The 26455-nt window shown below is 48.5% G+C and overlaps 1 protein-coding gene across 1 annotated transcript in view; it reads left to right on the top strand.

Annotated features, from left to right (window-relative positions):
- Nucleotides 1-25030, top strand: part of LOC144817899 (tetraspanin-36-like) — a 90128-nt gene extending 65098 nt beyond the window's left edge. The window contains exons 7-8 of the mRNA XM_078674797.1: nucleotides 2338-4264; nucleotides 21063-25030. Of these exons, the coding sequence (XP_078530923.1) occupies nucleotides 2338-2403 (66 nt within the window). The 3' untranslated portion in view covers nucleotides 2404-4264; nucleotides 21063-25030. The remainder of the gene's footprint in view (nucleotides 1-2337; nucleotides 4265-21062) is intronic.
- The last annotated feature ends 1425 nt before the right edge of the window (nucleotides 25031-26455 follow it).

Raw genomic sequence — 26455 nt, 5'->3', positions numbered from 1 at the left:
CTCAGAGGCACCTTAGAGGTGCCCCCTGACTCCTACTAGTCTCTTAGTGTACTGGCTGACTGGAATCTCCCAGCCTGCCACCACAGATGAGTTTATGACCCCTGCAGGTGAGAACTTGCGCTCCCTGAGGTCAGAAACAATGCCTGTCCGGAGGAAGGTGATTACACCTTCTCTAACAGGATGGCTAGCAAATTTAGGATATCAAAGCCAGAGGTTTCAAAGCCTCTGCCGCCTTTGATATACAACCCCAGCTTTCCCCTGGATCTGGGAATGCCACTCTCTGCCCTGGGGCCCATTTATCACCAGAGCAGGCGAGAAATTAGATAGTCAAAAGGCATGTTCACTTACAGGCTAGTCACACCCCTAAGATGGGCTACCCGAAGTGAACAATGAAAGAAGGCTTTCACAATCTTGGATTTGGTGAAACTAGGACCTCTGGGTCATGTGTATGCCCACTCTCCCCGGGAAGTGGTCATATAGAGGGTGTAGTCACCCCAGAGGTAAGTAGCCTATTTACTACTAGTCCATACTCCCCGCAACACTATATTCAGCATTTTGGGGTTCCCCTGACATCAGGACTCAGATTTGTCTACTGAGAACCGAAGGAAGGACACAAAAAAGAGCAGTCACTGTGAGAACTGAGAACTTTACCACTACTTGGTGCCAAACTCTGCTGTGCTGCTGGAACCTCGACAATTGCACAGACCGACTCATCCAAAAGCTGTGCATCCTCCCAGAGCTGTGGAGGACCATCCAGAAACTTCAACATCCAAGCAGTATCTCCCTTGGGGTGGAGGAGCCATCCCTCTGCATCTACAGGCACTGAAAGCATCTGTATGGTAGCCTGTGGTGTTGACCATGAGGCCCACCGAAGGAGCAGTGCATCAGGAGGAGGCCCCTGAGGCTCTATGAGGTCAGCCCCTTCTCTCGGTTGAGTTTTGAGATGCTGCTAGACTGCTAGACCCTCCAGCAGCACCCCTGCACCAATACCCTGACTACCGGGGCACTTGCGCCCACCAAGGCTTGTTGGTGCCAGTCCGGCCGCCACCAAAGCATAACTGCACGTCAACGGGTTTCAGGAAAGATAAGCTCCACATCGAGAGTGGACCTGCTGTGTTTCTTTTCCCTCCTCAGCAGGTAAACTGAGAACCGTGAGAGCCTCCAACACTAAGTGGCCTGCCAGCCAGCACCTCTGCACCCAAGCCCCACAGCCCGAGTACACGTCTTCAGACTGTGCCTAGAAGTCCCCACGAGCTGAGCCCCCTTTTGGGTTCCACCAGATTTGTACCCAAGTCCCTTTTTGCAGTTGATTTGACAGGTACCTTTAAACTTTGATAGTTAACCACGCTCGAGGCTACCATCACGATCAGCACCTGTGCACCTGAACACACCATGGCAGGTAAACCCAGACTGCTGATGGTACTTCGAACCTTGACCCAAGCACCTTAAGTCCTAAGTCCTCTACAACCGTTTGCAAATACTAGTATGCGGTACATGTCATTTCCTTCCATAGAATAACATTACTGCGCTAGAGGCTCATGCCTCAAATATGACAGCTTTGTTATTCAACTGTTTTACTGTGTAAAAACAATAACAAACTAAAATACTTACCTGATCTAGAAGGTCTATTGGCTAAATACTATATAAAACATTGTGTTACTTTTCTAAATTTGTCTCAGATTTCTTATTGAGTGTGTGTTTCATTTGTTGACTTTGTGTTCAACAAATGCTCAAACACTCCCTTCTGATAAGCCTAAACTGCTCAACACAATACCACAAATCGAGCACTTTGGGATTGTTAAAGCAAGCCCCTGTAAGCCAATAAGTGTCGTCTGGACTTTGTGCCTAGTATACTTCGTTTTGGTACACTACATAGAAAGCCAGCTTTTTACATCCACAGAAGAGCTGTCCACTTGATAAAACAGAAGGACATCACAGACGAACAAAGGACGCAAGTCTACAAAAATAAAAAAATGAGATACATTGTTACATTGTGAAACTGTAAATGGCTTATCTGGAAAGTAAACAAAGTGGAAAATAAAATATGCAAGCACATATGTTTTGCTCATCTTTCTGCTGACAACCTTTTTTAATGTTAATTTAGGTTTGTGCTGAAATTGAATTACCCATTTACAGGTTTTTATACTATTACTCAATATTCCTAAATCGAAAATGAACTAGTCCATCTGTTATTGCTTGAAAGGCAATGAAATATTTGTCCCAAGGTCTTTAAAATAGCGTGAATGATTGAGCAGAAAAACTGTTGTTTATAGTGTTTGAGAAAATTGCACTGCATATGTTGTCTATTCTCTAAAATGTATATTGATTTCTCTGCAGGTCTTTGGCAAATTAGGTATCACTCAGATTCGAAACCGCGACTTTAATTATGTGCGTCTATTCTGACCCTGCCCTGACCTAAAGACCTTCCTACTGCTGTCTACCGAGAGGAGCAGAATGCCACCAACAACTTCACAACTACATTTTGTCCTTGGTAAATGGAACATTGCAATTTTGTGGCATGACCAACAACTTCACACCTATATCTTGTCCATCGTAAGAGGAACATTGCACTTTTGTGGCATGAACAGCAACTTCACACCTACATCTTGTCCATTATAAGAGGAACATTGCAGTTTTGTGGCATGCACTATGAATACCACACTGCTGCTACTGGAAATATAGAATTTGCAATTTCAATGGTGTCTATTTCTGTACAATATAAAGAAATATTTGCCTGTATAAGGCAATTTATAAAAATGTTTACATTGATCCAAAGGTGTAAAGAAATGCATGAACGCTGTGTCATTTCTTTGTGTGCAGCTTCAGTCATATTCAGGTTATAGATCTGTAATAGGAAAAATAGGCTGAGGGGCGACATATTGTTTTAGGGCATTACATTCTTGACTACCGTTGCAGGTTACTGCAATATCCAATGCAGTGTGTCATTCCCAAAAGATTAGTGTGTCGTAGTTCCAAATAATTGTGTGCAAACCCCACAGTTAGCAAGAGAACCCAACCTGCTTTTCGAGAATCAGGAATGGTGGAATCTTACTCTTATAATTTGCAATTACTATTATGACATATCTGGTAACATATCTTAGATTGTGCTAATTCCTAAAGTTCAGTGAACACCCGCAAATGTATCATTGTGGGTAAATTCACAAATATTTCCAGGTTGGTTCCCACCAAGGAAACACCTACAAAACTGCTTCAGTGGTGAAAAAAGAAGGCTGCATATTTAATAGGGTGTAAGGAAAGGGATTCTCCATAGGGAAAAATATTTTTCTGATAGGGAAAAAGAAATGTGCAAGTGCACATATACCCTTCACTTGATGATTACTCATGGGTATGGCTGGTAGAAAATATTAATTGAAAAGGGACTGCGTAGAAATTTGCCTCTCTTTATTTCATCTGTGGAGTGAAGTTGGCATACAAAAAGTCAAATCTGCTCCATGAGCAACGTAGAACGGATGTATGACATTACAACGCATGCTTTTACATCGCATGCCTTTACAACGCAAGTATTACAACGCAGTCCATTACAACGCATAGTGCTTTGGGGTGCTGGATAGTGAATAGTTTAATTTACTTTTCCAACTCCAGTCCCCGTGGACACTAGGGAAGGTTATTGGATAGTAAATTAACCTATTCCCTATCCTAGAGCGCCCCCCAGGGCAATGCGTTGTAATAGTTTGCGTTGTAATGGTTGCGTTGTAAAGGCTCTGCGATGTAAAAGTTGCGTTGTAAAGGTTGTTTACCACGTAGAACAAGTATTGGCATAGCCAAGAGGCCTCACCTTTGGGACCTTTATAAGTGTTTAGCCATGCAACGGTTGATGTTGTTGCACAAAGGATATTGTGCTGCATAACTAAATATGTATATGGTCTCAAAAGCAAGACCTATTGGCTACTCCTATCACACAAGCTGGTATCACACCACAAACATTCTTTAATACTAGGCCTTCCGACTAAGGGGTGGAGGCCATACTCAGTCCCAGTTGCATACTGTTATTTTTTTTCTCATATATGATATTATTTCTCTGCTCTCTGTAAATTTGTAAAGAACTCTGATACCAGCATGGGTCATGTTCGTGCTATAAAAAAATGATCAAATAAATAAATGCACCATGTAATGTCATATACTGCAACTAAACAATAATAAGTGAAATATCAGGGATAGAGTGTACCATGACAAAAAATGGGTACGTGTAAATCGTGTGCACTGAATCAATGCATGATGGGTTATGCCCACATAGGACAGGATTGTAGGAGAGTGGGGTCTGCAATCCCATGGCCACCCCAGATTTTTGCTTTTTGCTTCACTGGTTTACGACTTTCCCTGGCTGTGGACCTGCTAATCAGACCCACAGCCTAGCTGTTCTCTCTCTAAATTACAACCATGTACCTTAGGTGCATTTTACCAATTGGTACTGGGCCACCTTATCAGTCCCTGTACAGCATACCTTAGGTATCCAGGGCATAGGTGTACCCAGGGCCTACCAGGGGCTGAAGCATGTATTATGCCACCCCTGGCTGGCCACCCAAACAGACACAACTGGCTGCACGACAGCTGGGGCAAGGTGGTGTAAACACCCTTTGCTTTAGATATAGCATTCCTATATCTAACCCTAAAATGGACACATATATTCCTATCAGTCACTCCTATGGCAGGCCTTATCAATCCTGAAGGCAGAGTGCTTGGAATTATGTGAGATGGTGCTCTGGCATGAGCTGAGCCCGTTTGCAGCTTGCGGAACCAAGTCCAAATAGCTGTTCCATGATAACGCTATACCATATACTCTTAAGTGCATTATAATCCTCGCGGTTAAATGCTAACTTTGGTATAGCATTATCAAAACATGTCGAGTAAGGTGTCATACGAATTGGAATACTAACCCCTCGCCAATTCTGGCGACGGGGTTAGCAATCCACCCTTCTAGAGGGACACGACATGTATGTAACTGTGAACCCCGGTTAAAGTCAGACACAGCCTCAGCTCCACAAAATGGATGCTGCCACCGAGACACCAGTCGGCCCTCCTGCTGCTGGGAGTCCTTCCAGCAACGGAGGCCTGGACAAAGGGTTTCCTGCCAGGGGCGGTGCTAGCACCATCCCAGACAGGATTTTGTGTATCCCAGGTAGGCAGGGCTGAAAGGAAGGTGACTGCAAGTGGCACCCCGGTGCTCACTGTGCATATGCCGGCTCAAACCAGTTCCTGGGGCACACCAGCCCCTGAGCTGGGGAGAGACCGGACAAAGGAGAGGGGTGTAACCACCCCCCTCCTAGTCCCACCCATAGGGCAGGACTTAGTCGTGTGCCAGCCCCTTTTCTTAGGATAAAGGTAGGAGCAGGCCCCCTTCCCAAATTAGATAATCTTGAATCTTGAACTACTTTCCACGAAAGGAACTCTTGACTTTCTCTGAAGACTCTCCCTTGTGGCTAAGGAGTAGCCACCCTGCACCAGCAGGCACCATCGAAGCTCTTGCGGTTTGCTGCACGTCCATCCTCCGGATCAAGACTGCCCAGCTCGACGAGACCCGGATTCCCTGCCATCTCTGACCTCTACCTACATCATCCAGCCCAGCTGAGATTCATGGGTGTGACGAGACCCGTGGGACCGGCCATCTTCAAGACCTGCACGATGCTTCACCAGCACGACCCCCGAGAGACCCTCGAGTAAGTGCATTGGGGTTTGAGAAGCCCTAACCCTAAGCAGCTCCAGCACCGAAGTCCAGCCTCCCAGCATCCACGATATCTGCGTGGGGCCCTTCTGCTTCTTTGCTGCTTGCCACGTTGTCCGGTCACTTGCCCGTTGGCTAGTGACCCTCTTGAAGACGTACCACGACGTTTTCACCGCTGGTCTAGGTCCCCTAGACTGGCCCTTGCTTCCTGTCCAACAAGAAGTACCCTGGACCCTCCTGGTCCACTCCAGACGCCATCTTGACTCCACCGCGTGGGCTTGCCTTTGCCAAGGTTTGTTGCTCAAACCCTGAGTCCAGCATCGCCGACAGCCTCGTGGGACAGCTCGCACCTCCAGCCTGGACGCTGACAACGCCTTCTAGCCCGTGTGACTGCAGAGTCCAGCGTCGCCCACTCACCTGGTCGAGGTGACTTCATCCGGTGCCATCCTGGTGCCCACATTATCACTGGCTAGTGATTAAGAACTGAGTCCCCTCTGCTTTCAGGTCGTCTCCTTCACTGATCCAGCCTTGGATCACAACGAACTTCTTCACTGGTCGGTTGCCAGCAACTTCTTCTTTCAGGCTCCATAGACTTCAACGAGGATTCCCGACGTCTTTTGAACCCTATGCAGCCGCGGCCCCTGGGCTAGGTAACTTGAGTATCTCGGTACTCCAGCACAGGTTCACTATCTAAGTGTCCAGATCCTTTGTCGTTTTCAGTCTATCTAGTCGGATTCGTCCGGAAACAGTAACTTTAGAAACGCTAGCATCCATAGACTTCTTCCCGCATCCCACGTGAGAGTGCACACTCTGCACCCGATCTCCCTAGGCCTCCTGCTCGTAATCTTAAGGTTCAGTAGTGTAGTCCTAGCGATCCTGAAGCCTCTGGATCTTGTTACTTACCTGCTAGTATTTCGCATTCCACTTTTTGTGTATATGGTTTTTCGTGCCCCTCGGGCATTTGTGTAAATTGTGCAACTTAAAGTATTTTCGTAAGAGTTTTGTATTGTGCTTAGCTCCCTGACTCATAAAGAGTTCAGGGTAGACTTGTTATAAATAAATATCCTTTATTCTCATAACAACTTGTGTGGTGTCCTTTCACTTGGTGTTCAAGGGGTATATGTGATGGTAAAACAGCTGGCTTAACACGCCCTCTAGAGTTTAGCCTGAAGACTGCTCGTGTCCATGCTACTAGGATAGCTGGTCTGAAAGGTTGACTTACAACCAATCATCAATAAGGGTTGTTCGGTATGATACACAGTGATCACTAGAATAGTGAGCACTATATATCAGGCCAACTTCTCACATTGGTGTGCAGCGGTTGGGATTTGAGCTTGCTGTTGTTTTACCTCGCACATATCCTAAGAATATCAATTGAAAGATCACATAAGTACCCAGGTACATATAACTTAACTTAGAATACTCTGAGTTCTACTGAACCAGCTGTTGTAGTGCAACAGGGCTTAGCACACCCTGACTACAACTCTTAGCAAGGGATCAGTAGGTAAACCCATAGTGTAGGTAGGTGCATCACTTACACCACACTAGAAGCATGTCTACCCATGGAGAGTCTTCAGAGACTCCCCTTGTGGCTGATGACCCTCCACAGGTCACTTCCAGATATGCAGGCCTTAGCTTCCAGGAGATGAGACAATTGTGTACCTCCAGGAAACTAAAACAGGGTTCTAACCCTACCACTCCTTTTCTGTTAGGTCTCTTAGAGACATATGATGCTAGAAAAGCTTCTCAGACAGATGGGAGCATGCCCCCCTTAGAAGGTACTCGTGGTGACCCAGACTCCAACCTCCCTGAAACAGAAGATGTAGAAGAGGAGGAGGAGGAAGAGGAGGAAGAGGAAGTCTCTGGGGATGAGGCAGACAATGGTCCTGAGCTAGTCAGACTTACTAGGGCCAACTTAGACCTACATAGGGAAGGATCTGGGGGACCCCCAGTACTGACCCTAAGCAGGCCTAATTTTGGAATTAGAAGAGATAGATCTCATTCTAGGGACTCCAATAGATCTGTGCACTCTCATGCCTCTGCTCAGAGGAGAATGATCTCTCCCCAGAGGAGACTGACTTCCCCTCAGAGAAGAGAACATGAAGCAAGGATGAAACAGGCTAATCTGAGGATTCAGAGGGAAGAACTTGCCCTTGCCAAGGAGAAGCTTGCCTTTGCTAGAGAGCAACAGTTAAGTGGGGTAGTCCCCACTGGTGGCAGCAATATCCCTAAGGATAAAGGAAGGAGTGTTGATACTAGACACCTGAGTAAAATAGTGCCCCCCTTTAAACAAGGGGATGACATCCACAAATTGATGACTGCTTTGGAGAGGGCCTGCACTGTCCAGTGCATCCCCCAGAGTCAGTGGGCAGCTATTTTGTGGCTCTCCTTTGAAGGTAAAGGTAGAGATAAGCTCCTCACTACTAGAGCTGAGGATGCTAACAATTACCAAGTCTTGAAAAATACACTGATTGATGGGTTTGGCTTAACCACTGAACAGTACAGGTTGCTGTTCAGAGACACCCAGAAAATTCAGTCTCAAGATTGGGCTGACTTTGTAGATTGTGCCACTAAGGCTTTTGAAGGCTGGTTAATGGGAAGTAAAGTTACTGATTACACAGGATTGTATAATCTAATTATGAGAGAACAAATCTTAAGTAATTGTCAAAATCAGTTGTTGCATCAGCACCTTATTGACTCAGCTCTGACCTCTCCCCAAGAATTGGGAAAGAAGGCAGACAGATGGGTCAGGACAAGGGTCAAGCAGCAGAACCAGAACCAGGGTGGTGGCCAGAAGAAAGCAGATCCCAAGGGTAATGAGAATAAGCAAAATGACCAGAAGTCTTCAACAGGGCCCCAACAATCTAAAGAGGGTGGGTCCCAGAATTCCCAAAAGAAGAAGAATGGTCAGAAGAAACCATGGTGCCAATACTGCAAAAGTAATACTCACTGGTTTAATGAGTGCACCAAGAAAAGCCCAACTCCTACCACTGCTGCCCCTAAGGCACCTGCACCCCCTAGTACAGTTAGTAGTGGTAGTAATCCTCCTAAGGCTATAGTGGGGTTAACCCTGGGAACTGAGGCGGGCTCTGACTTAGTCAGAACACCTACTCAGGCTGTTCTTGTTTGTACTGGGGACATGGATATGACCCCTACAATAAGTCCCAGTACTCTGGGCAAGTACAGGCAGACGCCTTTGATTAATGGAAAAATGGCTCAGGCCTACAGGGACACTTGTGCCAGTGTCACCATGGTGACACCTAACTTTGTGGACCCTGACCAGGTAATACTGGGAGCAGACTACCTGGTGACCAATGCTAGCAATGCCACTACCTCCCATAGTATGGCACTTGTTAACTTCTCCTGGGGAGGGGTAAACGGCCTCAAAAGGGTTGTTGTTAGTTCAGACCTCCCTGTGGACTGTCTTTTGGGCAATGATTTGGAATCCTCCTTATGGTCAGATGTGGAGTATAGGACTCATGTGGAAATGTTAGGTTTGTCAGCACATGTCCTTGCTGTGACTAGGTCACAGGCCAAGAAATGCCCAGCTGAACTAGTGCTGGATCCTGGAACAATGGACCAGACACTACCCAAGAGAAAGAGCAGTAGGGGTAAGATTGACTCTTCCCCCCTGCCTCAGGTGATGGATCAGCTCTCTCAGGAGACTGACCCCAAGACCCCAGAAGGAACTGTCCTAGAAGAGCTTGAGCCTGAACAGGTTGAGTTTCTTGGGACAGGGGGCCCTTCCAGGGAAGACTTGAGGCAGGCACAGTTAGACTGTTCCTCTCTTGAACCCCTCAGACAGCAGGCTGCTGCTGAGGCTGCAGGGAATGCCACAGGTGCCCATAAAGTGTACTGGGACGATGGACTCCTTTACTCTGAGGCAAGAGACCCCAAGCCTGGTGCTACCAGGAGGCTAGTCATCCCCTTGTCTCTGAGAGGTTTCCTTCTCACCTTGGCCCATGAAATTCCCCTTGCAGGTCACTTAGGCCAGAATAAGACTTGGGACAGGCTTGCCCCACACTTTCACTGGCCCCATATGTCTGAGGACACCAAGAACTTTTGTCGTTCATGTATCACCTGCCAAGCCAGTGGCAAATCAGGTGGCACAACAAAGGCCCCCCTTATACCACTACCTGTGGTGAGGGTCCCCTTTGAAAGAGTGGGGATTGACATTGTTGGACCAATGGACCCCCCAACAGCATCTGGGCACAGATTTATACTGGTGGTAGTGGATCATGCCACCAGGTATCCAGAAGCTATTCCCCTTAGAAGCACTACAGCTCCTGTTGTGGTAAGGGCCCTGGTTGGAGTTTTCTCCAGAGTGGGGTTCCCTAAGGAGGTGATCTCTGACAGAGGTGCACACTTCATGTCAGGATACTTGACTGCTATGTGGAAGGAATGTGGTGTCAATTACAAATTCACCACACCCTATCACCCACAATGCAATGGGCTTGTTGAAAGATTCAACAAGACCCTCAAAGGGATGATAAAAGGGTTACCAGAAAAGCTTAGGCGAAGATGGGACATCCTTTTACCCTGCCTTCTGTTTGCTTACAGAGAGGTCCCACAGAAGGGGGTTGGTTACAGCCCTTTTGAGCTTTTGTTTGGACATCCTGTAAGAGGATCCCTATGGCTTGTGAAGGAAGGATGGGAGTTACCTCTCAAAAAGCCTAAACTTGACATAGTGGACTATGTACTTGGTCTCCGCTCCAGGATGGCAGAGTACATGGAGAAGGCATCTAAAAACCTTGAGGCCAGCCAGGAACTTCAAAAAGCTTTGTATGACCAAAAGGCTGTCCTAACTGTTTACCATGCAGGACAGAAGGTGTGGGTGTTGGAGCCAGTGGCCCCAGCAGCTCTCCAAGATAAATGGTCTGGACCCCACATCATCATTGAACAAAAGGGAGAAGTCACCTATTTGGTGGACATGGTAACTCCCAGGAGCCCTCACAGAGTACTTCATGTGAATAGGCTCAAAGCATTTGTTGACAGGGAGGACATGGGCTTGCTCATGGCCACAGATGAAGGACAGGAGGAAGAGAGTGACCCTCTCCCAGACCTGCTCACTCAGAACCCTGATGATGGGTCAGTAGATGGTGTAGTTTTTTCTGACAGCCTCTCTGAGCATCAGCAACAGGATTGTAGGCAAGTCCTTCAATCCTTCAGACAAATGTTTTCTCTGACCCCCAGTCAGACAAACTGGTGCACACATGAGGTGGACACTGGAGACAGTCTGCCTATAAAGAGTAAAATCTACAGGCAACCTGACCACGTCAGGGACTGCATAAAAACTGAAGTACAAAAGATGTTGGAATTGGGAGTCATTGAACCCTCAGAGAGCCCTTGGGCTAGTCCTGTAGTTCTAGTGCCTAAACCTCACACCCAGGATGGTAAGAGAGAGATGAGGTTTTGCGTAGACTACAGGGGTCTCAATGCTGTCACTAAGACAGATGCCCATCCAATACCAAGAGCAGATGAACTCATTGACAGATTGGCTTCTGCCAAGTTCTTGAGTACATTTGACCTGACAGCTGGTTATTGGCAAATCCGGTTAGCTGAGGATGCCAAGGCCAAGACAGCATTTTCTACCCCAGGGGGTCATTACCAATTTGTGGTGATGCCCTTTGGTTTGAAAAATGCCCCTGCCACTTTTCAAAGGTTGGTGAACCAAGTTCTCACTGGGTTGGATGACTTTTGTGCAGCATATCTAGATTATATTGCTGTCTTTAGCTCCACCTGGGAGGATCACCTGATCCACCTGAGGAACGTTTTAGAGGCCCTGCAAAAGGCAGGCCTCACTATCAAGGCTACTAAGTGCCAGATAGGGCAGAGTCAAGTTGTATACTTGGGCCACCTTGTAGGTAGAGGCCAAGTTCAACCTCTGGAGAGCAAGATACAGGCCATAAAGGACTGGGCTCCTCCAACCACCCAGACACAGGTCAGAGCTTTCTTGGGCCTGTCTGGTTATTACAGGAAATTTGTCAGAAATTATGGAACCATTGGGACTCCACTTAATGACCTGACAAGTAAGAAAATGCCAAAGAAAGTTCAGTGGACAGTTAGCTGTCAGAAGGCATTCGATGACCTAAAGCAGGCCATGTGCACTGCACCTATTCTCAAGAGTCCAGACTACTCCAAACCTTTCCTTGTCCAAACAGATGCTTCTGAGTTGGGTGTGGGAGCTGTTCTATCTCAGCTGAATATTGATGGTCATGACCAGCCCATTGCTTTTATAAGTAGAAGGCTGACCCCTAGAGAGAAACGTTGGTCAGCTATTGAGAGGGAGGCCTTTGCTGTGGTTTGGGCCCTGAAGAAGTTGAGGCCATACTTGTTTGGTACCCACTTCAAAGTTCAGACCGACCATAAGCCCCTCTTATGGCTAAATCAAATGAAGGGTGAAAACCCCAAACTTCTTAGGTGGTCCATTTCCCTACAGGGGATGGACTTTACAGTGGAGCACCGCCCAGGAACTGACCATGGTAATGCAGATGGTCTCTCCAGGTACTTCCACTTAGAGCAAGAAGACTCACCTGGTCATGGTTAGTTTAATGTCCCTAAGTTTGGGGGGGGTTATGTAGGAGAGTGGGGTCTGCAATCCCATGGCCACCCCAGATTTTTGCTTTTTGCTTCACTGGTTTACGACTTTCCCTGGCTGTGGGCCTGCTAATCAGACCCACAGTCTAGCTGTTCTCTCTCTAAATTACAACCATGTACCTTAGGTGCATTTTACCAATTGGTACTGGGCCACCTTATCAGTCCCTGTACAGCATACCTTAGGTATCCAGGGCATAGGTGTACCCAGGGCCTACCAGGGGCTGAAGCATGTATTATGCCACCCCTGGCTGGCCACCCAAACAGACACAACTGGCTGCACGACAGCTGGGGCAAGGTGGTGTAAACACCCTTTGCTTTAGATATAGTATTCCTATATCTAACCCTAAAATGGACACATATATTCCTATCAGTCACTCCTATGGCAGGCCTTATCAATCCTGAAGGCAGAGTGCTTGGAATTATGTGAGATGGTGCTCTGGCATGAGCTGAGCCCGTTTGCAGCTTGCGGAACCAAGTCCAAATAGCTGTTCCATGATAACGCTATACCATATACTCTTTTTTTTTTTTTTTTTTATTAAAAACCTTTATTGGAGTAAGCAAGAAAATACAAGGATGGGCCTACAACCACACGGGCTGGCCGCTAAAGAGGAGTCGAAACACAATATACCTGCCCGCAGAGGCAACAATCGACCAACAATGCAATACTCCCCACGAAATACAGGACAATACAGATTTTATTTTATATGAAAGAACAAGCACACAACAAGGCGAAAGTATAGTACTGTCAGTCAGCCCAAAGGACGTAAAGGGGGTATAGCAGCAGGAGAACATAAACGGAGCTCCAAGCTCCAAGGAGATCGGGGGGGGGGGTGGGGAGGGGCGAGGAGATCAGAGGGGAGAACCGGAAACACCAGCACAACCCCTGTATAAAGGGTTCCAGGAACGCTCGCCTAGGGAGACAGGGTAATCTCAGCAGTGCCTACAAGGGGAGGAGTACAAATGTCGCCACGGTAGTCATTCCATTGACCCCAAACCTTCGTCCACGCCCCGGGTCTGCCCCTGGCCACATAGACAGTCTTCTCACGGAACATGGACCAGTCCATATTATCCTCCCATTTCGAGACGTCAGGGGGCCTAGAGGCCCCCCAGAGTTGCGCGATATCCCGCTTCGCAACCATATAACCCAAGGTGGCCCATCTGGTCTGGGCCACCGAATAGTCGGTGGGTTCCCAAACATTCAAAAGACAGCGACGAGGTTCCGGACGCAAGGACACACCTGTCACCACAGCCATCACTTCAAGCACAGCCGTCCAATAAGCAGCCACCATCGGGCACTCCCAAAGAATATGCAAAAAAGTTGCACTCAAACCACAGCCACGCTTGCATAACCCGTCGGAGGAAAAGCCCATCACCACCAGACGCGGTCCCGTAACGTACACCCGATGAAGGATCTTAAGTTGAACCAGACGGAGACGAGCCGGAATAGCCACCTCCTTCCGGGAGGAGAGGGCCGATTGCCAGTCCTCATCATCAAGTTCCAACCCATCGCCCACCCACGCTTCCCGAAGTCGGACCAGTAGGTCGGCCCGATTATTAATCAACTTTTTATAGATCAGGGAGATAGTGCTATCAGGAAGATGCCCGTCAAGGATACGGTCTTCAAGGGGGGAAGAATCAGGCGGAATCTCACCAGGAGCAAATACCGAAGCAAGGGCGTGTCTGACCTGTAGATAACGAAAGAACTCCCGACCATTCAGGCCATAGTCAGCCTGGAGGGCCTGAAACGACCGCACAGAACCCTTAGAGTACACATCCCCCACCTTACTAATCCCAATCACATCCCAACGGTCGAAACCCTTGGTAGACCAGAGACCGCCCAGACGTTCCGAAGCATAAAGCGGTGTCGCCAACGTCAAGCGATCTTCCCAGCCCAAGCTCACATTCGCAGCGCGCCACACAGTCAAAGCAGTCAATGTAGGTCCCACAAGATGGCGCCCAGCGGAGCGAGAGTAAAGCACTCTGTTAAAATCACCTCCCGGGAGCTGAAGTTTATCCATCTCGAACGCCGGATTACGACCCGGCGAAAACATAACGTGATTGATAGCAGACAGGTGGGAGGCCCAATAATATCTCTTAATGTCGGGGAGCGCCATGCCCCCGTCATACCACGGGATGGAAAGTTTCGCGAGAGCAATGCGCGGACGCCCATCCCAAATAAGCTGTCTCTGAAGACTCTCAATCTCCCGAAAATAGGTCTTAGGGATAGGATCATAAAAGTTCTGGAGAGCGTAGAGAAATCGCGGCAATGACATCATTTTAAACAGGGCCGCCCGACCCAGAGGAGATAAGGGAAGTTTACGCCAGCGGGCAACGTCCAAACGTAGTCTAAGCAACGGGGGAAGGAGATTACGATCAAAGCGAAGGGACGAGTCCAAAGTAACAAAAATCCCCAAGTATTTGAAGCCATCCTGAGCCACCTGAATGGGAAGTCTACTCGGCAACGGAGGCAAGACACCAGATAAAACATATACACAGGACTTGGTCCAGTTAATTACAAGGCCCGAGTTAGCACCAAAGGACGCGAGAACGTCAAATAAAACGGATAAAGACTTACGAGGGGAGGTAAGATACAAGAGGATATCGTCCGCATAAAGCGAGACACGGTCTTCAAAGTCCGGGGCCCAACGAATCCCTTTAAGGGACGGTTCCCACCGAAGCCAGGCCGCCAATGGTTCAAGAGCGAGTGCAAACAGCAGCGGAGACAAGGGGCAACCCTGGCGGGTGCCCCTGCCCAAGGAGAAGGGAGCCGACACCCTACCATTCACCACAACTTGCGCCAGAGGTTCCGCGTACAACAATTTAATCCAGCTAATAAACTCGCACCCGAATCCGAATTTCTCAAGAGTCGCCCATAAATAGGGCCACTCCACAGTATCGAAGGCCATAGAGGCATCCAAAGACGCCAAAATGGCCGGTTCCGTCAACAGCCCCGCCCTCGCTATCACGCCGTGAAGGCGACGTAGATTCAAAGCAGTGTTGCGATGCGGGATAAAGCCAGATTGATCCGGATGGACCAGGTCACCAAGAACCGACAGAAGACGGGACGCCAAAAGTTTCGCCAAAACCTTGGGTTCAACATTTAACAGGGATATAGGCCTATATGAGGAACAAAGGTCCCGCGGTTTACCATCTTTGGGGATGACGACTATCGTCGCCAGACGCTGATCGTAGGGAAGGATGTTCCGCTCTCGGGATTCTAAAAACATATCGCGGAGATACGGCGCCATCTTATCGGGACGTAACTTGTACAACTCAATAGGCAACCCGTTCGGGCCCAATGCTTTGCCCGAGCGGAGCGAACGGATAGCAGTAGCTATCTCATCAGCCGTAAAAGGGGAGTCCAAAGCAATACGGTCCAAGTCGGAGACACAGGGCAGAGTTATATCACGCAACAGAAGGCGAGAATCAGCCACATCCCTCACAGACACGGGAGCATACACAACACGGAAGTATTCGGCAAAACGGTCAACAATAGCAATCGGGTCAGTCACATTCTCACCACTCGCAGACTGAATCACGGGCACCACACGATTAACTCTTTCTTTCTTGTCCAACCACGCTAGGAGTTTACCCGCTTTATCACCCACATCATATAACCTGCCTTGTTGTTCTCGAAACATCACCTTTGCAGCGTCCGTGACCAGGGATTTATAGGCAAATTGTTTCAAACCCAGGGCGTGAAGTTTCTCAGGTGTGACACCAGAGTCCAGTTCGTCCTCCAAAGCCGAAATCTCCCCCTCAAGGTCTACCACCTCCCTCTTCCCGGCTTTCTTAGCTTCAACAATCAAGGAAAGGGCCTGTCCACGAATCACCGTTTTAAAAGCTTCCCACAGGGACACAGCCGAAGAGACCGACCCCTCGTTGTCCAGGAAATACGCATCCATGGACTTGAGCAAGAGGCTACGGGTCTCAGGGGAGGAAAGGTACCATGGGTTAATGGGAGCTACTCGGCCCGCTGCCTCCACCCCAACCTCAAAACGAAGCCAGAGCGGCGAGTGGTCAGAGATACCCCTCGGCAAATGCAAAATCTCACTGACCGCCGACGACTGGGCCGCGGGCATCAGGAAATAATCCAGCCGAGACAAACTGCCATGTGCCCCAGAGTGGAATGTGTATTGAAGCTGGGTGGGATGCAACAGTCGCCAGCAGTCCACAAGGCCAAAGGTATCTAGAAACCCACCCAACCACTGCTGAGCAGCCGGAGTATCCCTAGGGGGATGGCGATCGTGAAGGCCGGAAAGCACCGAATTAAAATCACCGGCCAGGAAGAGAGTACTATTAGGGAGATCTAACAAGACGCGGCCCAAATCAGTGAAAGTAGAAGTCTGCAAACCCGGGGGGACATATACATTGAAGAGAGATAGGGTGCGGCCCTCATATCTACCCACCAAGACCGCATACCTCCCTCGGTCATCTTGAATCACCTCATCAATTGCCAGGGGGAGGGAGGTTCGAACAAGGATACCCACACCCCTGGAACCAGAGGTAAACCCCGAGTGTGCCACAAGGCGGTAGCCCCACCTATTCATTGCATAACAAACATTTCCAATCAAATGAGTTTCTTGCAGGAAAACAATGTCCGGTGATAAACGTCGTATACATTTCAAAACCACACTGCGCTTAATACGATCTCCCAGACCGTTAACGTTCCAGGAAACGAATTTTAACCCTCTATCCCCCATCCCATCCACCCGATCCAAGACCCCACGTCCATGAGCACGACATCAGAAACAGCAGCAAACACAGGAGCAATCCGCCTTGAAAACAACACACAGAAAAGAAAGAACTTCCCAACCCCCCTCCCCCAAACTGAAAAGGAACACCCCCCACCCTGCACCCCTGCAAAAAGCTAAAGAGCCACCCCAACCTGCAGTGTGCCTGTCGCCCTAGGACCCCTATTCTACACAAAGACCCCGGAGGAGGAAAGGCCCCCGTTCCACCCGCCCCCCGACCACACCAAGAACTAAAAGGAACAAACTAAAGACAAAATAATTATGCTGTAGAGGAACACCGGCCAACACTCCTGAAAACGTGTTCAAAGTAAGACATGAGAGCCGAACAGTCAGATCTCCGCACCACCTTCGGCACCACCAGGGTGAGCGGCGGGCTCGGTCTCAGGAGGACGGTCAGGCAAGGAGTCCAGCCAGTCATTAACAACATCTGGTCGATCAAAGAAAAGGGTACGCTCGTTCTACTCAACCCGAAGCCTGGTGGGAAAGAGCATAGCATAGCGTAGGCCCCGGTCCCGAAGACGTTTCTTGGCACCACGAAATTCCATCCGTTGTCTCTGAACTTGTTGGGAAAAGTCCGGGTAAAAGTTCACCGTGGCATTTTCAAAGGCCACCGGGCCCTTCACCCGCGAAGCCTGCAGGATAGCGTCCCGGTCTCTGTAGTGGAAAAGCTTCGCCACAATAGGTCTCGGCGGGGCTCCCGGCTTACCTTTGCCCCCCGGAACACGATGTGCACGTTCCACTGTGAAAAACTTAGTAAGACCAGAAGGGGCAAGGTGGTTCAAGACCAGATCTTCAACCAGGAGATCCACCGAGTGGGGTTCTGGGTTCTCCGGTACACCAACCAGACGGACATTGCAGCGACGTGCCCTATTTTCAAAATCCTCCAGGCGTCGGGTCATGAAGTCGTTCACCCGACGGAGATTCCCAACCTCCGTCTGGAGCTCCGATACGTCCTTCGTGAGGCTGGATGATTTAATATCCAATGATTGTACCCTTTCATTCGTCTTGCCGAGATCAGCACGAATCAGATTCACTTCAATAGCCACAGTGTCAAGTTTATGGGCCAAGGCCTCGTACTGTAGGCCGATGGATTCCCTCACGCCCGAAATGGCGCCCATAATGTCCTGCAGGGAGGGCTCCGCCGACTCCTCCAAAACTCGATCGGACGCTGTAATAGGACCAGGCAGGGCAGCTCCGGGGGACCCCTTAGAATGGGTATAGCGGTCCATAACATTTGATTGAACCGGAGCTCCGCGCAGAGGTGTTTTCGTCTTGCGCGTCTCCCTGTCCCCTCTGCCCGCCATCTTGAAGACGCGTCACAAGGCGAGCCACCAGGGTCAACGGGCCCGACACCAAATCGCAGGACCAAAGGTTCAAAAAAGGGCACCACACGGGTAGAGGTCGCCAAACCAGCAAATAGTCCACAGGAAGGCCCAACAGCCGATCTGCCTCCAAGTATCAGTCCCTGCACGACACGCACACTGTCGGCCCAAGTCGAAACAGAATCGAAACCGAAACTTAGGAGGGGGACCCACAAGGCTCGTTCTCCTGCCGCTGTTGTTCAATTCCAGGACGGCCACAGAACCGCACCCCGTCCCGGGCGCACCTCAAGGGCGGAGCCCAAAAGTTCAGATCACCATATCTCAGGAATCCAATGTCCAAATCGATTTCTGAAAAGTGCCAGGGTCATCAGCCAAACGTCCTCCACATGAATTCTTGCAGGAAATCAGGATTCAGTCAGGATAAAATGCCGGGAGCGGCGAGGGTCCGGAGAGCGCTGTGCTCAAGCGGCCATCTCGGATGCCCGCCAAGCTCCTCCTCTATACCATATACTCTTAAGTGCATTATAATCCTCGCGGTTAAATGCTAACTTGGGTATAGCATTATCAAAACATGTCGAGTAAGGTGTCATACGAATTGGAATACTAACCCCTCGCCAATTCTGGCGACGGGGCTAGCAATCCACCCTTCTAGAGGGACACGACATGTATGTAACTGTGAACCCCGGTTAAAGTCAGACACAGCCTCAGCTCCACAAAATGGATGCTGCCACCGAGACACCAGTCTGCCCTCCTGCTGCTGGGAGTCCTTCCAGCAACGGAGGCCTGGACAAAGGGTTTCCTGCCAGGGGCGGTACTAGCACCATCCCAGACAGGATTTTGTGTATCCCAGGTAGGCAGGGCTGAAAGGAAGGTGACTGCAAGTGGCACCCCGGTGCTCACTGTGCATATGCCGGCTCAAACCAGTTCCTGGGGCACACCAGCCCCTGAGCTAGGGAGAGACCGGACAAAGGAGAGGGGTGTAACCACCCCCCTCCTAGTCCCACCCATAGGGCAGGACTTAGTCGTGTGCCAGCCCCTTTTCTTAGGATAACGGTAGGAGCAGGCCCCCTTCCCAAATTAGATAATCTTGAATCTTGAACTACTTTCCACAAAAGGAACTCTTGACTTTCTCTGAAGACTCTCCCTTGTGGCTAAGGAGTAGCCACCCTGCACCAGCAGGCACCATCGAAGCTCTTGCGGTTTGCTGCACGTCCATCCTCCGGATCAAGACTGCCCAGCTCGACGAGACCCGGATTCCCTGCCATCTCTGACCTCTACCTACATCATCCAGCCCAGCTGAGATTCGTGGGTGTGACGAGACCCGTGGGACCGGCCATCTTCAAGACCTGCACGACGCTTCACCAGCACGACCCCAGAGAGACCCTCGAGTAAGTGCATTGGGGTTTGAGAAGCCCTAACCCTAAGCAGCTCCAGCACCGAAGTCCAGCCTCCCAGCATCCACGAGATCTGCGTGGGGCCCTTCTTCTTCTTTGCTGCTTGCCACATTGTCCGGTCACTTGCCCGTTGGCTAGTGACCCTCTTGACGACGTACCACGACGTTTTCACCGCTGGTCTAGGTCCCCTAGACTGGCCCTTGCTTCCTGTCCAACAAGAAGTACCCTGGACCCTCCTGGTCCACTCCAGACGCCATCTTGACTCCACCGCGTGGGCTTGCCTTTGCCAAGGTTTGTTGCTCAAATCCTGAGTCCAGCATCGCCGACAGCCGACAGCCTCGTGGGACAGCTCGCACCTCCAGCCTGGACGCCGACAACGCCTCCTAGCCCGTGTGACTGCAGAGTCCAGCGTCGCCCACTCACCTGGTCGAGGTGACTTCATCCGGTGCCATCCTGGTGCCCACATAATCACTGGCTAGTGATTAAGAACTGAGTCCCCTCTGCTTTCAGGTCGTCTCCTTCACTGATCCAGCCTTGGATCACACCGAACTTCTTCACTGGTCACCTGCCAGCAACTTCTTCTTTCAGGCTCCATAGACTTCAACTAGGATTCCCGACGCCTTTTGAACCCTATGCAGCCGCGGCCCCTGGGCTAGGTAACTTGAGTATCTCGGTACTCCAGCACAGGTTCACTATCTAAGTGTCCAGATCCTTTGTCGTTTTCAGTCTATCTAGTCGGATTCGTCCGGAAACAGTAACTTTAGAAACGCTAGCATCCATAGACTTCTTCCCGTATCCCGCGTGAGAGTGCACACTCTGCACCCGATCTCCCTAGGCCTCCTGCTCGTAATCTTAAGGTTCAGTAGTGTAGTCCTAGCGATCCTGAAGCCTCTGGATCTTGTTACTTACCTGCTAGTATTTCGGATTCCACTTTTTGTGTATATGGTTTTTCGTGCCCCTCGGGCATTTGTGTAAATTGTGCAACTTAAAGTATTTTCGTAAGAGTTTTATATTGTGCTTAGCTCCCTGACTCATAAAGAGTTCACGGTAGACTTGTTATAAATAAATATCCTTTATTTTCATAACAACTTGTGTGGTGTCCTTTCACTTGGTGTTCAAGGGGTATATGTGATGGTAAAACAGCTGGCTTAACACGCCCTCTAGAGTTTAGCCTGAAGACTACTCGTGTCCATGCTACTAGGATAGCTGGTCTGAAAGGTTGACTTACAACCAATCATCAATAAGGGTTGTTTGGTATGATACACAGTGATCACTAGAATAGTGAGCACTATATATCAGGCCAACTTCTCACAAGGATTACTTGTAACTGTATGTTTAACTGTCTACGCTCTACTCAAAAACGTCAACAAATCAGCTAATTTTTGTTAAGTGCTCTGATAAGTATAAAATCCAAGTAGGTGTTATACAAAACCATACATACATAAATAGCGTAGTAAATTAAAGGATGTAACAGACAGATAAAATGGGTAAAAGTATTGTAAGTGGGCTCACGAAAATAATGAAGGGGAAGGATGTAAAGTGGACGGTTATGAGATCTCCGAGGCAGGAGCCAAAAAGGAGAGAAATGAAGAGAGAGATGAAACTAAGAGACAAATGTGCCCTGTGGAGTGGTTAGTTGTGCTTTACAACAATCCTGCATAAAACAAATTAAACTCAAATAAAGGGAGGAGGATGACTGCTTGAACTGGTGCCCTCTGGAAAGCTCTCCATCCATATCTTCTGAAAAAACAGGATTACAGTAAAGAAACCCCATTAAAATAGTAAGTCAGAGCGCTAGAAAAAATATGTTGACAGTCAGGGAAAGAAGTATACAGTTGTCAGAATGACTTAGGGTAAAATGCAGTACATGATGCGTGTAGCCCTTAAATTGGGTATATTCTTTGTACAAAGCGCTGGTACTACCCGGGGTGGCTACAAAGCACATCTTTGTCTACTCACAAAAGACTGAAATCTGCAGTCTCTAACTCTGCTTCTCCACTCAGTCTCAGACAGTCCCGGTGAGGTGCCTCAGTTCAAGGGCTTGAGGGCATACACCTCGTGATTGTCCGCAGCACGTCAGAATTCAGTGGAGCAGCATAGAAAAGTGACAGGTTCCTTCAGGAAAGGGGAGACCCCGCCGCAGTCAGGAGATAGTAAAAACTCAGTGAGCAGAGCTCAGATGACACATCACAACCCCTCAGACAAAGCGGGGATCAAGACTCCATTAAACGCCCTAAGCCAGAACAAACATCACACAGCAGGCAGAGACCCCTAGTACTGGCTCATGAGGGGCCAAGGCGGCGCAAGGAGCATTTGTTGTTCACAACAACATAAAAATGTAATCTTCTTTAATGATTAAAGAACGTGGGCATTAAAGAAATGTTCGAACAGACAGCCCTCCCGTGGGCTGAGGCTTCACCCGTCGAGCACGGAGGCGCTTGAGTGATTATTGTTAATAAATAACTAACAAAAGCGAAAGCACGGTGCGTTGTAACCTGACCCACCAGGAATGCGATCCACAACAAGGGAGGAATGCAGCTGTCAGCCTGCTCGCCGAGCTGGCTTCCGAGACCCGAAGGCCATGGGAGTGAACGTATAGAGAAAAGGCGGGACATGCACCCCTCTTTGGCCAACTGCGTGCTTTCATTATTGAAAGCCTCAGACAAAGGACAATGGAAAGTGTGGGAGTTGCCAGACCCTCATGGAGAAGTCTCGGGGAAGTTTGGAGTGCCTACAAGAAGGCTCGACCTAAAAAAAGAGGTGGAGTTCTTTCCTGAAGTCAGAAAAGGCCTGTGTTTAAGCTGACCATCCATTCCTGTACAACAAACCTACTGTGTCCCAGGAAGTGTGGTCTGCCCAGGGACATTCAGAATGGCTGCCACCTGCCAATTAAAGTAGTCCAAACACAGGAAGCCTTTCAACCAATAAAAATAGGGTTGTATGTTAGGACCATCATGATTGCTTGCTGACGGCCAATCGAAACAGTCTCTACTAGAACGATTAAAATAGTGGTGCAGGCCAATATTATCACATCAGTCCAGCTCACACCTCTGTGTTTTGTAGCTCATTTTTGGTGGACTCAGATTGTTCATAAATGTTAGATTTGCACTGTAATTAGAATAGCACCACTTCTGGAATCCGTGTGTAGCCCATAACATACCTGGGAAAACCTGGGCTTTGTTAATAGCTTTCTGAATATTCTGTCAAATGTCCGGGAAAGTTCTGCTGCAATTCCACCGAGGGGAACTCGAGCATGTTCTCCAATTATTTCATAACTAAAGATCCTTATAACGTAAACACCTGTGGACCCCTTTTTGAGGCCTGAGATCTCAATTAAAAACTCAATAGCGGGTTCCTGGCAGCTCCATATTGTGAATCAGGGCGTCCATTTGGATGTTTCTTACAGATTGACTGTAATGAGACTTGTGAGTTCAAAGGTGGTCTCATGTAAGTCTTGGTAGATATTAGTATATCACTGAAGCCCAGCTGCCTTGAGAGAGGCAGTGAGATCAAGGAGGAATTCCCTTTTTCACAAAATGGTGGCGCTTGTTATGTTGCTGGTGGCGGGCCCTGCAGTAAATTTGTCTTGCACCGTCTCACACTCATGCACACACAGTGACACTCGACAAGCCAAGTGTTATCCCTAATACCAATTAACTGGAGTTTTCAAACCATTGGCAAGAAGTTCAAAGTGTGACGCAGTGTGCATATGAGCATCTTTACTACTGCACTGTGCGCGCCTCAACTACCATAACGCAATCTCCTCGGGCCTTCCCAAGATCCAGCAGCCGGCGACAAGGATGTCGTGTCATGATAGGGCTAAGTTCATGAAGAAGAAACTCAGGGAACCACTTCAACAGTTGAAGTGAGGCTGGAGCCATGACACAGGTTAAAGGTGGGGTCATCAGGCCATGGTTTAAACCCATCATCACTGCTGCTATTCCTTCAAAAAAAAAAAAAAAACTACTGGAAATAATGGTTTTGCAACAGGTCATCCTGTTGGTGATGACAAAACAGACCAACCTCCTGCTTGATTATGCAGGATATGACATGATAAAAATTCTCCTTACGGCAGTGGACGATTTCCTGTCCGTTACGGCTTCCGTGAACCGCATTCTCCACTTTCCTTCATCTGAATCCCAGTGCGTTCTGAGATATTATGAAACCCCCATCTTTTTTTTACCCCATTTGCTGTTGTTTGCTTTGACCCTGTTGGGGGATGGATATAGATCACATACAGATGCAGGCTGACACGAGGGCCCAGGCACAGGCAGGTAGTCTGGTGCTAGCAAGCACCAGGCATGTATGCCTTTATGAATAAACTGTGCTGTTCACTCATCTCGTCTAGCCTGAACCACACAGGAATAGCGATATTTATCGCAAAATGCGCTTAGCGCATTTTTTTTATCGCTGCCCATCGCTGGATATGTTAGCGGAGAAAACATGCTTTTAGCAAAGTTTTTCTCCATTGTGCTAAAATATCCAGCGATTGCGGCGAAATGTGTGAATATCGCTGAGAATACAGCGATATTCATGCATTAGCGACGAAATGCTCTTAGCCATGTTATCCACCTCCCAATGGATAACATGGCTAAGAACTGCTCTGGGCAGGTGTTACTATTTGGAGATATTCGCGCTTAGCGCAAATATTTCCATCGCTACGCCTGCCTTGCTAATAGGCGCTAGCGACGTTAGCGACTGCTTTCAGTCGGTAACTGGTTGGGTACGCCCACTTTGCATGTCATTAGCGATAAACATCGCTGACATGCAAAGCGGGCCCCAAACCGCTCGCTATCGCCTAAAAGCTGTCGCTAACATCAGTTAGCGACAGCTTGTTAATAGGGCGATAGAATATAGCCGCTTAGCGGCCGAAAACGGCCGCTAAAACGGCGATATTTGCCTATCGCCCTGCTTGATAATATGCCCCTGGGTCTCTCTGAGGACCAACAGAGCTCAGGACCAGCTACCGATTTACTGTAAGCCATATTTTCAACAGTTTCAGGCCCAGGAGCTGCTGTAATCACCGAGCGCTTTTTACATATCATGTAGACAAAGGGACATTAGACAATGTCTGAAACCGCATTTGACTGTGTCAAAGTATTGTTTTAACGTGCATTAGACAGCATCTTCTTTTTTCTCAGTATACACTTATTTTGCACTCTGAAGCAGAAGTGTCTGATTATACGTGTGACTGGCGATAGATTAAGGTTACATTATTTGCGTCTTTTCATTTGGTTTGTGTCTTGTTCAGTTTTGGTCTTGAATAAAAGTAATTAAATGATGTGTCCCTGGTGTAAATGGTGTATTCCCACTAGTTTACAATGTTTGTCTTTATTGTTTTCCATCCTTGGGATATTGACTCCTGGCAGAGAAGTTACCCTTAGCCAAGGATAGCTCTTCATATCTCATATTTCAGTCTCTGGTTCTACCTTTCTCTCCGAAGTTCATGAGTTCAAACTTGGGATCCGGAGTTTCTGATTAGATAAGGACTCTCACCCTCAGCCAGCGTGCTGCAGGACAAACAAGCATTGGCAAAGCCAATAGGTTTCACCTATGTAAGATCTATTTGCTTTGTCAGTGTTTTTTTTTTTTACATGTTGTGCAACATGGCATAAAATAAAAAAATGTTTTTTAAAAAGCCACAATGCGGTTAGCGTTCACAGCATCATAGCGTTTTGTATTTTACTTTAAGCCATGTTGCAAAGCATCTTTTGCAACATAAAAAAACAAGAGCAGGATTGTTTGGAGGGAGCTGAAGCAACACAAGGGAGGAGGGTGGGACAACGAGAGGAGTGCAGCGGGGTTGGGGGGGGGGGGAATAATGGACAGCCGGATCGGTTACACTTAAGAACTATACACAATATCAGTCATTCTCCAACCAGGAGTTAGTGCCTTTCTAAGCCTAGTAGGGTGTTGGGTTTTTAGTCTGTTGGCCAGCTCTCTATTTGCAAACAGGTCTAAACCTCTGTAAGACAGCAGTGCAGATGGACGACCTTTGACTGTGCCACAACCCGGGGCATGACATGCCTGGCTCCAGTCAAGGCCTACCTTTCTCACATAGGCATCGCCTTTTGGAGACTTAGAAATGATTAATGGAAATAAATCAGCCTCTAGTAGGGGTGGGAAAGCCAACAAATGAACAGGGAGAGCCAAGCCAGAGCGCGAACCAGGAGTCTGGCTGGAATCTTCAAACCCGTGCGTGAGCGATGCCTTGAAAATACTTAGTGAAAAGCATACAACAAACATCATGTAAAACCTCAACTCTGGCAGCTGGTGCACACTGTGCAGGCTTCCAGATGCCAATCCCAGCCCTTCTCTCTTGATGGGAATACTATTCCTAGCATGACAGTCGCGCAGGAATTGGTCGGAGCACCCTGGTTTGACGCTCAGACAGGGACTGGGAGCCTGTGTCAGTTCTCCACCCAGCTGTACAACATAGCCAGGTGGAGAAAGGCTAAGTGTGCATGACGGTCTGGCAGGCTCAAGACAGCGGGCCAAACCGTCAAGTGCACGTACGGTGCCCAGCACTACCTCTGCTCCGACATCACATAGCCCAACCCGGCAATAACTAGGCTCAATAATACAATGTTATTTAGGTTGTGTTATTATCATTTTATTTTTCCTTTTACACTGCTCAGAGAGCAGTTGGGACGACGCTCCTCCGCCTTAGTGGAGGAGCCACCGCTGGGTTCCATCAGGACGTCAAGC

The sequence above is a fragment of the Lissotriton helveticus genome, chromosome 2_1 (genome assembly GCF_964261635.1).
Source record: "Lissotriton helveticus chromosome 2_1, aLisHel1.1, whole genome shotgun sequence".
NCBI classification, from domain to species: domain Eukaryota; kingdom Metazoa; phylum Chordata; class Amphibia; order Caudata; family Salamandridae; genus Lissotriton; species Lissotriton helveticus.
Note: the sequence above shows the minus strand (reverse complement) of the source record. Positions and strands in the feature narration are given on the sequence as shown.